General features: G+C 35.1%; 1 protein-coding gene across 2 annotated transcripts in view; it reads right to left on the minus strand.

Moving 5' to 3' along the window:
- bs (serum response factor blistered) overlaps positions 1-12,421 on the minus strand; it is a 318,284-nt gene that overhangs the window by 15,105 nt on the left and 290,758 nt on the right. For both annotated transcript variants that reach the window (XM_088230062.1, XM_088230054.1), the window contains exon 3: positions 582-700. In XM_088230062.1, coding sequence (XP_088086188.1) covers positions 582-700 — 119 coding nt within the window. The remainder of the gene's footprint in view (positions 1-581; positions 701-12,421) is intronic.

A 12,421-nucleotide genomic window follows, 5' to 3' on the forward strand; every position in this document is an offset into this window, starting at 1 on the left:
AGGCCGAAAAAATGGAAAAACAAACAAATAAAAAAATTTAAAATTTAAAAAGTCTTTAAGATTAACAAAAACTCAAAATATTGTAATAAAACCAGCTGGTCCAAGAAGTTTAAAAATTGGAAAAAAAAATTCAGGGGTTGCCTAGTATGTGAAATAATTCAGTCAAATGAATATCTTCACAACAATAAAGGTTTCAGCTTTAAACTTCACTAAAATCAACAGATGGACGAATTGAAGAAATATGGATGTTCAAACATAGGCAAAATGGTGAATGTTACACAGTGTGTAATGTGGGCACTTAAACCAGCCAATGACAACCCATAGGCCGTGTAAATGCATATACTTCCATATTCCCTTCTCTGAAATGTTCTCCATCTCTATTGTAATTTGTAAATAAGTTTTACGCTTTTTGCAAATACAGTTAGTTCGTCAGCAGTTCATCCATCTAAGAACTACGGGACATGAACTTGACTTAGGAGGATGCGCAGGAGCTGGCAGACGACAGAGAGGCCTGGAGACTGTTTGTGGACACCATATACTCCAACTAGGGAGCAGACTTGGAATAATGATAATTCAAATACCTGTGCAAGTTCATCCCCTCGGGTGAAAGACTGCGTTGCCGTTGACCTGGAGATTCGGGTTCGCTTCCCGAGTCGTCACCGCTTTCCTCACCTCCAGAGTCCATTGGAGATCTTTCGCACTGAAAAATATAAAAATATATATGTTATCCTCCAACGTAATCCAACATTTATTTTTAAAAAATACTGTCAATTTCGATGAACATGTACTTGAACATTGATTTTCTATTACTCTCTCGCAAATACCTTTCCAAAACTGAGCAAAAAAGCACGTCAGTTTTTTCCGACTTTTCCCACTGTTTAATTATTTTTAAAAAATAGGGTTTTAGATATAAAATCGTTATATAAAAAGAATTGTTTGCTTCAAATCACGCGCCCGGTATATAGTAGACTCGGTGGGAGTGGAAGCGGGAGAGAGGTGTTTATAATTAAATTTGATTCGGTGATCGTTTGAAAGAAGACAACTTGTTATCAAAGAAATCAAGACTGGCATGTTTGTTGGCAGACCTAAGAATTCTGGGCATAGGGGAATGAAAACCATAGTTAGTTCTATGGGTATCGGTATGAAAGAGTAAGTTTAGTCTGAGCTTTTTAGTTAGGATATTTAATTGTATTGAGCTCAATAGTTCAGGCGCATCAAAGAGTGAGTTGGGAATTTTAAATAGGACTAGAAGGTCGGATTTATTTCGACGATCCTGAAGAGAAGAGCTAGTTTCTAACTCGTTAAACGTATATTGATCTCTGGATAAGCTCAACCTCCAGCCTATCTTTCTTAAAAATCGATACCTAGAAACTACCGATCACTAGTCTCTACGACCCGAAATACAAGAAATGTGCCGCCTTGTAGGAACTATACATAATATGAAATGAATTTGTAATATGTTTTTTTACAACTCAACGCACACACAAATCAAATACAATTAATGAACGTTTAATCTAACCCTGTATCAGGCCGAGACGCAAAATATCCCAGTTAATTAGAAGTAAATACTTTGTCCCCGCGCTCCGGTGCCACGAGGTCTACGCCTGGGCTTATTGCCTTGTAGGGCTGACCCTTTCTAGCGGGGCACTCCTTGCACACACACAGACACACCCGTGGACGTGCTACGCTACATACCTGCACACCAAACTAGGAAAGTACATTGCGTTTGCGAATATATTACAATGATACGTAATATCGGAATAAATTGATAGTGAATGCAGTGGAAAACCATTACAACTTTATAATTTTACAGAAAGGGTTTGGGAAAAAATCGTTCAAACGGTTTTAAAAAATACAGATAAAATTAAAAGGTTTTATCGCTAGAAAACGGTTTTTAAAAATTGCGGGTTAGCGGCTTTAAATGTCAAAAAATGCTTTTAATAATAATATTTATAATATATAGTAACAACTATTACATATGAAGGTATTAAAAGCGAGCTTAGAAATCTCAGAGATATTTGCGAAAAGCTTTAAAAAAAGAATTGTGAGATTTCGAATTATGCTCACCAACTCAATGGAGAATGCTAAGTTTGCGGTGTAGGTAATATAATTGAAATCTGTTCTTGCAAGATTTAGATACGGATTTGAATTACGCTATTATTTAGGTAGGTAGATTTTTATGTATAGTTTATTTCAGCATCAAGAACTAATTTTCCGTTTTTGGTGGAGATTTCCAAGTTTGCTTCTACCCTAATATATTAAATATATGTACAATAAACACGAGTTATTATTAAATGTACTACAAGTTTTTCTGGGTTATTATGCCGTGTGTCACTCGAATTATTTACCGATGTTTCGGATATAGTGCCCTATGCCCCACTGGGTAGGGGAAGGGGATACTGATGATGTTTTTTTTTAATACTTCAGGGCCAATAAAAAATCGCCGGAAAATTTAAATGCATTTAAAATTAATAAAAATGGCGGCCGCCGTGGTGTAGTGGACAAGACGCTTGACTCACAGACGGTAGGTCCCGAGTTTGTTTCCCGATGAGAACACTAAAATTCAAATGTGATATTTCTCAAGCCGTGTTCAGTGATGTGATTTACCACTGTAATTGAGCCTCCTGGCCTGTTGTGGCGCAAAAATATACTATTTATTTTACAGAAACAACAGTCAACAATGATACAATAACAAAAAAAGACACATATTAAATTGTGGTACAACAAAAGGGTGTGTTTGTGTGTATGTATTTGTATGAGAGTAAGTGTAGAGGTGTGTTTGTGTGTATTTATGTGGGAGTAAGTGTTCAGGCGTGTGTAAGCGTGAGCATCATTAAATAGCAAGTGAGAGCGTATCGCAGCCGGAAAGAATGAGTCTTAATTTATTTTAAAATAAATTAAGGGGCATGTCAAATATATCAATAGATGAAAAAAGGCATTATAATAAACATGTATTGTACTTTTATGAAATAAATTAACGAAAATCGTGTATTTATAACTATATAAATAAAAAAATACTACTTGCTAATTTTAGTTTTCTTTCAATTTCACAAAACTTTCAATACCTTAACGTTTACAAATGAGCTCGCTCGGATACGATGCGATTGAGAGTAGTTATACTAATACAGTGCTCTAAGCACCATTTGGTGTAGAAAAGGAAAGCTGTATGGAACTCTAGTCTACCATATAATACACGGTCAAAATAAAATGCCGATTATTCAACTCATGTATAATGCCAGTACTCCTGTGTGTGTGCGAATCCTGACACCTTACCAAAACACCAAACTTCTGAATTTTGAGAGTAAATCCTTGAGAATATCAGGTTTAAGGTGGTTTGATTTCATACTAATATTGAAGTTCAAGAACAGACGCAGCAGCCTCCTATAAAGAGCGTTTTGAGGGTGTGGCGGAGAACCTGCCTCAGAAAAGCCTCAACCCGAGCTGCTTCATGTTCTGGAAGGCCGAAGATGACGATCTTTCGTCTTTAATGAGCAGAACTAAAAGACGCGGGATTGACGTGGGAGGGAGCGAGAGTGCTGGCTGGCGATAAGGTCTCCTGGAGACGTCTGGTGATGTCACACGCTCTACTTGGATTGGATGTGAAAAAAGAAGACCACATATTAATCTATTTATTTATTTATTTATTGACACTTTATATACATATACAATAAATATACATATAAGGGCGGGCATATTGCCTTAAGGCAATTTCTTCCTACCTACCCAAACCGTTCAGTTTGAGAAAATTATAAATACATGGACATATTGAATCTTACAATTTTATACAAAAATTAAAAGCAAAGATTAACAAAAATAAATATATGTATAAAAAAAAAATAACACTTTACTATGAAGAGAGGAGAGGGAATGGGAAGGAAAGAAGAAGGATAAAGGAACAATTTAAATATTTAGATAGTGACATTTCAATCTCGACTTAAATGTAAATAAAGAAGGGGCGTCTCTAACATTAGTGGGTAGATTATTCCACAATCGAGCGGCTACTACTGTGAAAGAGGAGGCAAAAAAATTAGAGCGATGACAGGGTATTAAAAGGGTTCTCTCGTTACTAGAACGAAGAGATAGTCCGTGTTGTGAAAGAGGTTGGATGAGCTCTCTCAGATAAACAGGCGAAGTGGGATTATTTAAAATATTGTGAAGAAGTGATAGAATGTGAATGTGTCTTCTATGCCTGATACTGAGCCAGTGTAGTTGCGTGCGATACTCGGTTATGTGTCTACTAATAATCTACTATTTTTCTATGAATTTTAATGGTTTTCCTTGCGATCCATGACAATATCGGTAGTAAAATTTATGTTAGAAATACTCGCAAAGAAAATGTCAATAATACGAAATAGGACATGGCTAACTTGAAATGCATAAAATAATATCAACCAATCATTGGCGTTGCGCGTGTATTGGTAACTGATTATGAATGAAAAACTAATGAATGAACTGTTTAGAAATACTGAATAAATCAATATTTTATTTAACCACGTTAATTATAATAAATACAGTCACGAACAAAAGTCCGAGATTTTCTAGAGTTAGATAATTTGAAAAACAACATTCTGAATATTCAAAACTATTGCTAATACTACTACCATCACACCATTTCCCCGTAGGGGTAGGCAGAGAGAATGGACCACCACACGCGTCTATCCTGGCATACAAACCTAGCCTCTTCCACATTCATACATCTTGTCATACATGCCCTTCGGTTCTGTCTGCTTTTGACATGACCAGACTTAAGATTTTGGTTTATCTGATCATGCCACGTCTTCCTTGGTCGTCCTCGTCTAACGTTGCCGTTAATTTTTGCCATATATACTTGTTTTACCATTCTCTCGTCGTCCATTCGTTCTACGTGACCAAACCATCTCAGAGACCCTTTCTTAATCTTATCAGTTATACTTGTCTCAGATTTACACTCTAGCCTGATTTCATCATTCGTAACCCTGTCATACATTGATTTCCCACACATTCGTCTAAGAGATCGCATTTCAACCGCGTTCACTCGGCTTTCATCCTTCCTCTGCCAGTTCCATGTTTCACTTCCATACATAAGTGTAGCTATTGCAGATAAATAATACTGAATACTTTCTTATTTTGGATGACCCCGTGTATTATTCATATTCTTAGAGGTGGAGGTCAGTGCTATGCATGCTCCTGACGTCACTGCGACCTGTGAAGATCTATTGCGACGGGTCCCCGTGAATAGTTCTCGCCCTCCAAGCTCAGGTTTTTAAAGAGCCTGGCTGCTGTGTGGAAGGCGAGAGGTCTAACTTTGCTAACCGAACCTAGATCCGTAAAGTATCGGGCTATTAGGTACGGGGCGAGTTCTTTAACATCCTCAGGTTGAACCAGTGGTTTCCCGAGGATGCGGCTCCTTTTATGATGCAAAGAATCACATTCACATAGAATTTGTATAGGTGTTTCCTCATCTGCACTACAGAACCTCCAACGACAAGTTTCGGTAAGGTTTGTTTTCATGCATCATCTACGCAGCAGTACAACATTGTTACCGGAGCGAAAGACTGATCACCATGACTTCCATGTAAGAAAAATGATCCACATACAATAGGGAAATATCACATACTACAAATACCGATAAAAATATATGAAATGGATTTAGAATAATTAATTGTATTTTCAAAAACTTACATACATAAGTATGAAAAGAAAATTCAATTAAAATACGTTCGTAAAAAAACGCGACACGTTTGGCCTTGGTTGTTGAAAAGTCAAGATTCGTGAAATTGTTCTATACAAATTTTAATGGCAGGAACAAATAAACTTGAATCGTGACGTATTAGGGGCGTGGCCAATAGAATCACCAATTTTGCTGGAATTTTAAATTACAAATTTTGAAGTATTTTTTATTAATTAGAAAAAAATTTTTTTTTTACTGGAAAGTATTTCATAGACCTTTATTACTTTAATTTATTTTTTTAAAAAAGGTGTTATTTCCCGAATGGGGTGCCAATTTCATATACAGTTTAAACAGGCATATCGCCTTAATAAGAAAAAGAGTGGTATATGAACATATTGTCGGTATATCATAATATTTTCTTTAGAAAACAAAACATTGATTTACATATATATTTTTTTAAGAAATAAAAATTGACTAAATATCTACACTATACGAACAAGAGAGGAGGGGTAGTGGGGAAAGAAAGAGGGAGGAGAAAGGTAAAATTTAAATATTCAGGAAGATACATTTAATACGTGATTTGAATGGAAATAAAAAAGAGGCGTCTTTGACATTAGTGGGTAAATTTTTCTTAAATCAAGCAGCTACTACTGTGAAAAAGGAGGCAAAAAAATTAGAGCGGTGAATAGCTATTTAAAGGGTTCTCTCGTTACTAGAACGAAGACATAGCCCATGATCCTCATTTACTATTATCTCCCAGGGAACAACTAAATGTGAACTAAATGTTTATACAGTTGTGTACTAGGAAAAGGACAATACACCTTGTAAAGTGTATACCTAAAACAGGGACCCTTCGAGATCGAGTATCGTCTATCATTTTGTTAACCTAAATGCTATCTTTGTTTAGTTTTTTATGGTTTACTTTTTGTGCTGTTACATGTTAACTCAATTGCCATTCTTACTAGTTCTTTGATCGATGTATTATTATTGTGTTTTTTAAAAAAATATATTATAAACTTTTTAAAATCATTCTTATGTTGCTAAAATTCCACTCGTCGGTGAGCTTTGTAGCTGCAAGACTTTTTGTGATGTTAGCTATCATATTATATAAATCATATTATGTAAAAGTTATTAACTATTAAATGTCTAAATTTAGTAAATGAGGTCTAAAATTTCAACCATCCATGCGCTCAGTAGCTGCAAGACTTTTTGTAATCTTAAAATATCGCTTAAACCCTAAACTTTATTGTCAAAATGAAAAATATAACAAATGTAAATTGGGGCTAGATTTCTTACTGTCCATGCGCTCTGTATCTGCAAGACGTGCTGTAATCTAGCTCTTATATATCATAATTGGAGACGAGGAACTATAATCTCAACCGTCTATGCGCTCCGTAGCTGCAAGACGTGCTGGGATATTTATTTACTGTACAGCGCCCTTGAAATGATTTTCACAAAAATGGCGCTATATAAATTATCCAAACATATAAACATATGCTGTGATAGAGGTAGGAAGAGCTCTCTTAGATAAACAGGCGAAGTGGGATTATTTAAAACTTTGTGACGAAGTGATAGAATGTGAATGTTTCTTCTATGCCTGATACTGAGCCAGTGCAGTGCCTTATGCACCACTGGTGAGGATAGAGAAATGATGATGATGAACAATTAAATACGGAATTAGTATTTGAAGTATTTACAGCGTCATTTTGTCTGCTGACAACCATTGCAAAATATTCCCAAGATGGCGGAATAATTTAACATACAAGTCACTTCATATATCTTGATAACAAGTCGTGACTGCTTTTCTAGTAAGATTTTAAGATACACAGATAGACGTTTCAAAGGAGACGACGATTAAAAAGGCTATAAGAAGGGTGGGTTGTTTTTTATATTTATTTATACTTTTAGTGGTGCAGAACAACATTTTTTTATTTTTTTAAACAGGTTTGTTTTTCACACATACCAGGAGAACTAGCCGACAGACGACTTATGCTTAGATCAGCTGCTACATCTACGGCGAGAGGAAAATTCGAATCGGGTTGTGGTCCCGTGGCTAGTATCTCGGACTCACGGACCGAAGGTCCGTGGTTCGAATCCCACTCTACCCCAACTTGATTCCCATTTTCTAATAGTGAGTTATTTACAACTCGTAATTGTACCTCAAAAATTGTAATTTCGAATTCCAGAAAAATTGGTGATTCTATTGGCCACGCCCCTAATACGTCACGATTCAAGTTTATTTGTTCCTGCTATTAAAATTTGTATAGAGCAATTTCACGAATCTTGACTTTACAACAACCAAGGCCAAACGTGTCGCGTTTTTCTACGAACGTATTTTAATTGAATTTCCTTTTCATACTTATGTATGTAAGTTTTTGAAAATACAATTAATTATTCTAAATCCATTTCATATACTTTTATCGGTATTCGTAGTATGTGCTATTTCCCTATTGAATGTGGATCATTTTTGTTACATGGAAGTTATGGTGATCAGTCTTACGCTCCAGTTACAATGTAATACTGCAGCGTAGATGATGCATGAAAACAAAACTTATTGAAACTTGTCGTTGGAGGTTCTGTAGTGCAGATGAGGAAACACCTATACACATTATATGTGAATGTGATTCTTTACATCATAAAAGGAGCCGCATCCTCGGGAAACCACTGGTTCAACCTGAGGATGTAAAGGAAATCGCCCCGTACCTAATAGCCCGATACTTTACGGATCTAGGTTCGGTTAGCAAAGTTAGACCTCTCGCCTTCCACACAGCAGCCAGGCTCTTTAAAAACCTGAGCTTGGAGGGCGAGAACTATTCACGGGGACCCGTCGCAATAGATCTTCACAGGTCGCAGTGACGTCAGGAGCTTGCATAGCACTGACAAAGATATGAACTATTTTTTTCTACGATATATTTGTTGCCCTTTAATAATAAGGAATACATATTTTTTTAAGTAATATTTTTTATTGTCTTTTTTAGTTACTATAAAAAAAACTATATAATAATTTACAGAACATTTTTTTTTCTTATGTTACACAAAAATATTATAACTGTCCATTATTTATTATAGGAGCAAAAGTTCATTAACATTTTCTTGTATACCCACGAACAGGCCATGCCTTTGTGGGATTTTTTTTGTTTACTATTTTTACTATTAATATGTATTTCATTGCTATGTAATTATGCTTTATTTTTTTAATACCCTGTTTTATCTCTTATGTTCATAGTAAAAAAACAAAAGAAAGTAAATTAAAAAAAAAAAAATGTTATTTCAACGTTTTTGTGGACTTAAGATTTTTAACATTGGCTCTATTTTTTTTATATTTATATATTTCTATTTATATTTATATATATATATTTCTCCGTAAGTGTAGTCTCCCCTCTCGGGGCCAATCACCGATGCTATTTTTCTTAACATACGATGTTGCATCGATTCGATATGATTTATCCGGCCTAAATAGAAGGCAGACCAGATCACGGAGGCAATTCTAAAAGAGGACGAACAAGTGAGCAATATAATGATTTAACTGCTAACATATAAGTAAAGTCAACAATGTTTGATTATGTCCAAATGCTTGCAGACTGGCTGGATTTCCTCTCCAGGGAGTTATTTATATCTAAATATGTTGTATAAGAAAGGGAAAACATTTCCTTCTAGGAAGGAAATCCTGCAAGCATTTGGACATACTCAAACATTGATGAATTAACTACCTGGTAATATAAAAAGTTAAAAAATTGGAAAATTGTTTTCAGGCGTTACCTAGTAGGTGATTTGGTTCAGCCGGATGAATCTCACCCACATGATAAAGATTTCAGCTCCTTTACTTCACAAAAGTCGACAGATGGGAGAGTTGAGTAAATGTGGATGTTTAAACATGGGCAGAATGGTGAATGTTACACAGTGTGTAAAGTGGCCACTTAAACCAGCCAATGACAGGTCATAAGCCCTGCAAATTCCTAGACTTCTATATTTCCTTCTCGAAAATGTTTTCCCTCTCTGTTGCAACATATTTAGATATAAGTAAAGTCACTAGATGTTCTGCTAACAAAACCTTAAAGTTTTAGGGACTTATTCATAGTATCGATATGTTCATTAAATGTAAGTTTACAGTCCATGATAACTCCGAGGTCCTTAATAGACTTGACTGCATCTAAATTCATGTAAGTTTACAGTCCATGATAACTCCGAGGTCCTTAATAGACTTGACTGCATCTAAATTCATGTAAGTTTACAGTCCATGATAACTCCGAGGTCCTTAATAGACTTGACTGCATCTAAATTCATGTAAGTTTACAGTCCATGATAACTCCGAGGTCCTTAATAGACTTAACTGCATCTAAATTCATGTAAGTTTACAGTCCATGATAACTCCGAGATCCTTAATAGACTTGACTGCATCTAAATTCATGTAAGTTTACAGTCCATGATAACTCCGAGGTCCTTAATAGACTTGACTGCATCTAAATTCATGTAAGTTTACAGTCCATGATAACTCCGAGATCCTTAATAGACTTGACTGCATCTAAATTCATGTAAGTTTACAGTCCATGATAACTCCGAGGTCCTTAATAGACTTGACTGCATCTAAAATCATGTTTTCGATTTTGTAATCAAAGGAGATGGATTTTTTAATTCTACAATTTTACTACTACTACTACTACCATCACGCCATTTCCCCGTAGGGGTTGGCAGAGCGAATGGACCGCCACACACGTCTATCCTGGCATACATTCCTAGCTTCTTCCACATTCATACGTCTTGTCATTCATGCCCTTCGGTTCTGTCAGCTTTTGACATGACCAGACTTAAGATTTTGGTTTATCTGATCATGCCGCGTCTTCCTTGGTCGTCCTCGTCTCACGTTGCCGTTCATTTTCGCCATATATACTTGTTTTACCATTCTTTCGTCGTCCATTCGTTCTACGTGACCAAACCATCTCAGAGACCCTTTCTTAATCTTATTAATTATACTTGACTCATATTTACACTCTCGCCTGATTTCATCATTCGTAACCCTGTCATACATGGATTCCCACACAATCGTCTAAGAGATCGCATTTCAACCGCGTTCACTCTGATTCCATCCTTCCTCTGCCAGTTCCATGTTACTCTTCCATACATAAGTGTTGGGACTAAAACTCCGTTGTGCACTGCCAGTTTAGCTTCGATTGACATATTTTTATTGGAAATTACTGTGCTTCGTGCTCCGTTCATTTTGTTGCCCGCATTCACTCTTCTTTCAACTTCCCAACAGGCCGGCTTCTCCTGAAGAGTTTTGAGTGGTTTCCTCTCCACATAAGCAAATGCTGAGAAGTTCCTGATTGGCCCACATAAGTATATCCCTCCTGATCCCAACAGTTTAGATAAATTTAAAGAAATTTAATTGCAGAAAAATCCACTTTTAAAATATAAACCTTGTAATAAGCAAAGTAAATAATAAAGCAACTCCTTTATAAAAAAAATATAAAAAAAACTCTTCTTTCAACATCTTTTTCTACTCTTCCATCTCTTGAAAACGTGCTTCCTAGAGACACAAATTCTTCTACTTATTTACAATTACTTTACTTACAATTTCACAATTTTGAATATTTACATCTAGGTAGCTGGCTTTGCACCACATATTAAAAGAATCAATATCTGACTGAAGCAAAAAACGGTCGTCAGTTTATATTCACAAACCGTGGGAATAAAGGTAATCATTCGTCAGATGAACTCTGCTTCTGAACGTCGGGCGAGAATCTGAATTAATTACAATATGTAATAAGATAATAAAGTATGGTTATAATTGTAATCCTGCCCAGGTGTATTGAAATGTTTTTTAATCTTAGATGGATAGTCGAGAAAAGACGGGAAATGGCGCAATGCCATTATAACTTACGAAGCGGCATTTTCGTAACATAATACCTCAAGGGCGGTTTTTAAAGTGATTCCATGAGTACTGATTTTAATTTGAAATAAATATTTATAATTTAAATAAAAGCTTTTAGTAGAACAATTTATTTTGCCATCACGTAACACGAATTTATTCAAATGATTTAGAGAGAACACGTGAATTAAAATTTTTGTATGTATATAATATTATTATTTTCATAAGAAAACTTAATTTTAACTTTATTTTATTTATTTTATTAACATAAACAGCAAATCTGCCTTTTACAAAAATTTATAAAACTTACATATTTGGCTTAATCTTTTTAATTTTTTTTAATTACATAAATTTCCTTTTACCCAAGATTCATAAAAAAAATTAAACCTAAAAATTATAAAACATATTCAGTAGAAAGTTTAAGCAATTCAAGAATAAATGTAAAAAACAAATTAAATAATAAAATATTTTAAAGTAATATAACGAGAAAATCATAAGTACTGTTTCATACAGCTGGGCAAAGTGAACAAAAAACTGTGAATGTTATGAAATGCATAAATAAATAAATATAATTACCATTCACCATCTTTGAAAAAGTTCGAAAGGTTTGTTCTATAGGAACAATACCATACACTAAATATATCAGATACGTAGGAATAACTATTGCCGAGTTCATGAAGTCTGTTTAATACGGCATTACAAGTATACACTGTCCGTGAATTGTTGCCACAAAATGGACAAAATTGAAGATAAAAGTTAACTTCCCATTGTAATACGGAACAAAGGCCGCGATTACAAACACTATCTTTACGGTACATATCGAGACGGAATAAAGTAAAATCGATATGTATGTACAAAGTTCCAAACGGAATTCCGTGAGTTAGGGGGGCGCGGGAAAATCGATG

Source organism: Micrasema longulum, unplaced genomic scaffold (assembly GCF_059751315.1).
Source record: "Micrasema longulum isolate JH-2025_06_02 unplaced genomic scaffold, ASM5975131v1 h1tg000059l, whole genome shotgun sequence".
NCBI lineage: Eukaryota > Metazoa > Arthropoda > Insecta > Trichoptera > Brachycentridae > Micrasema > Micrasema longulum.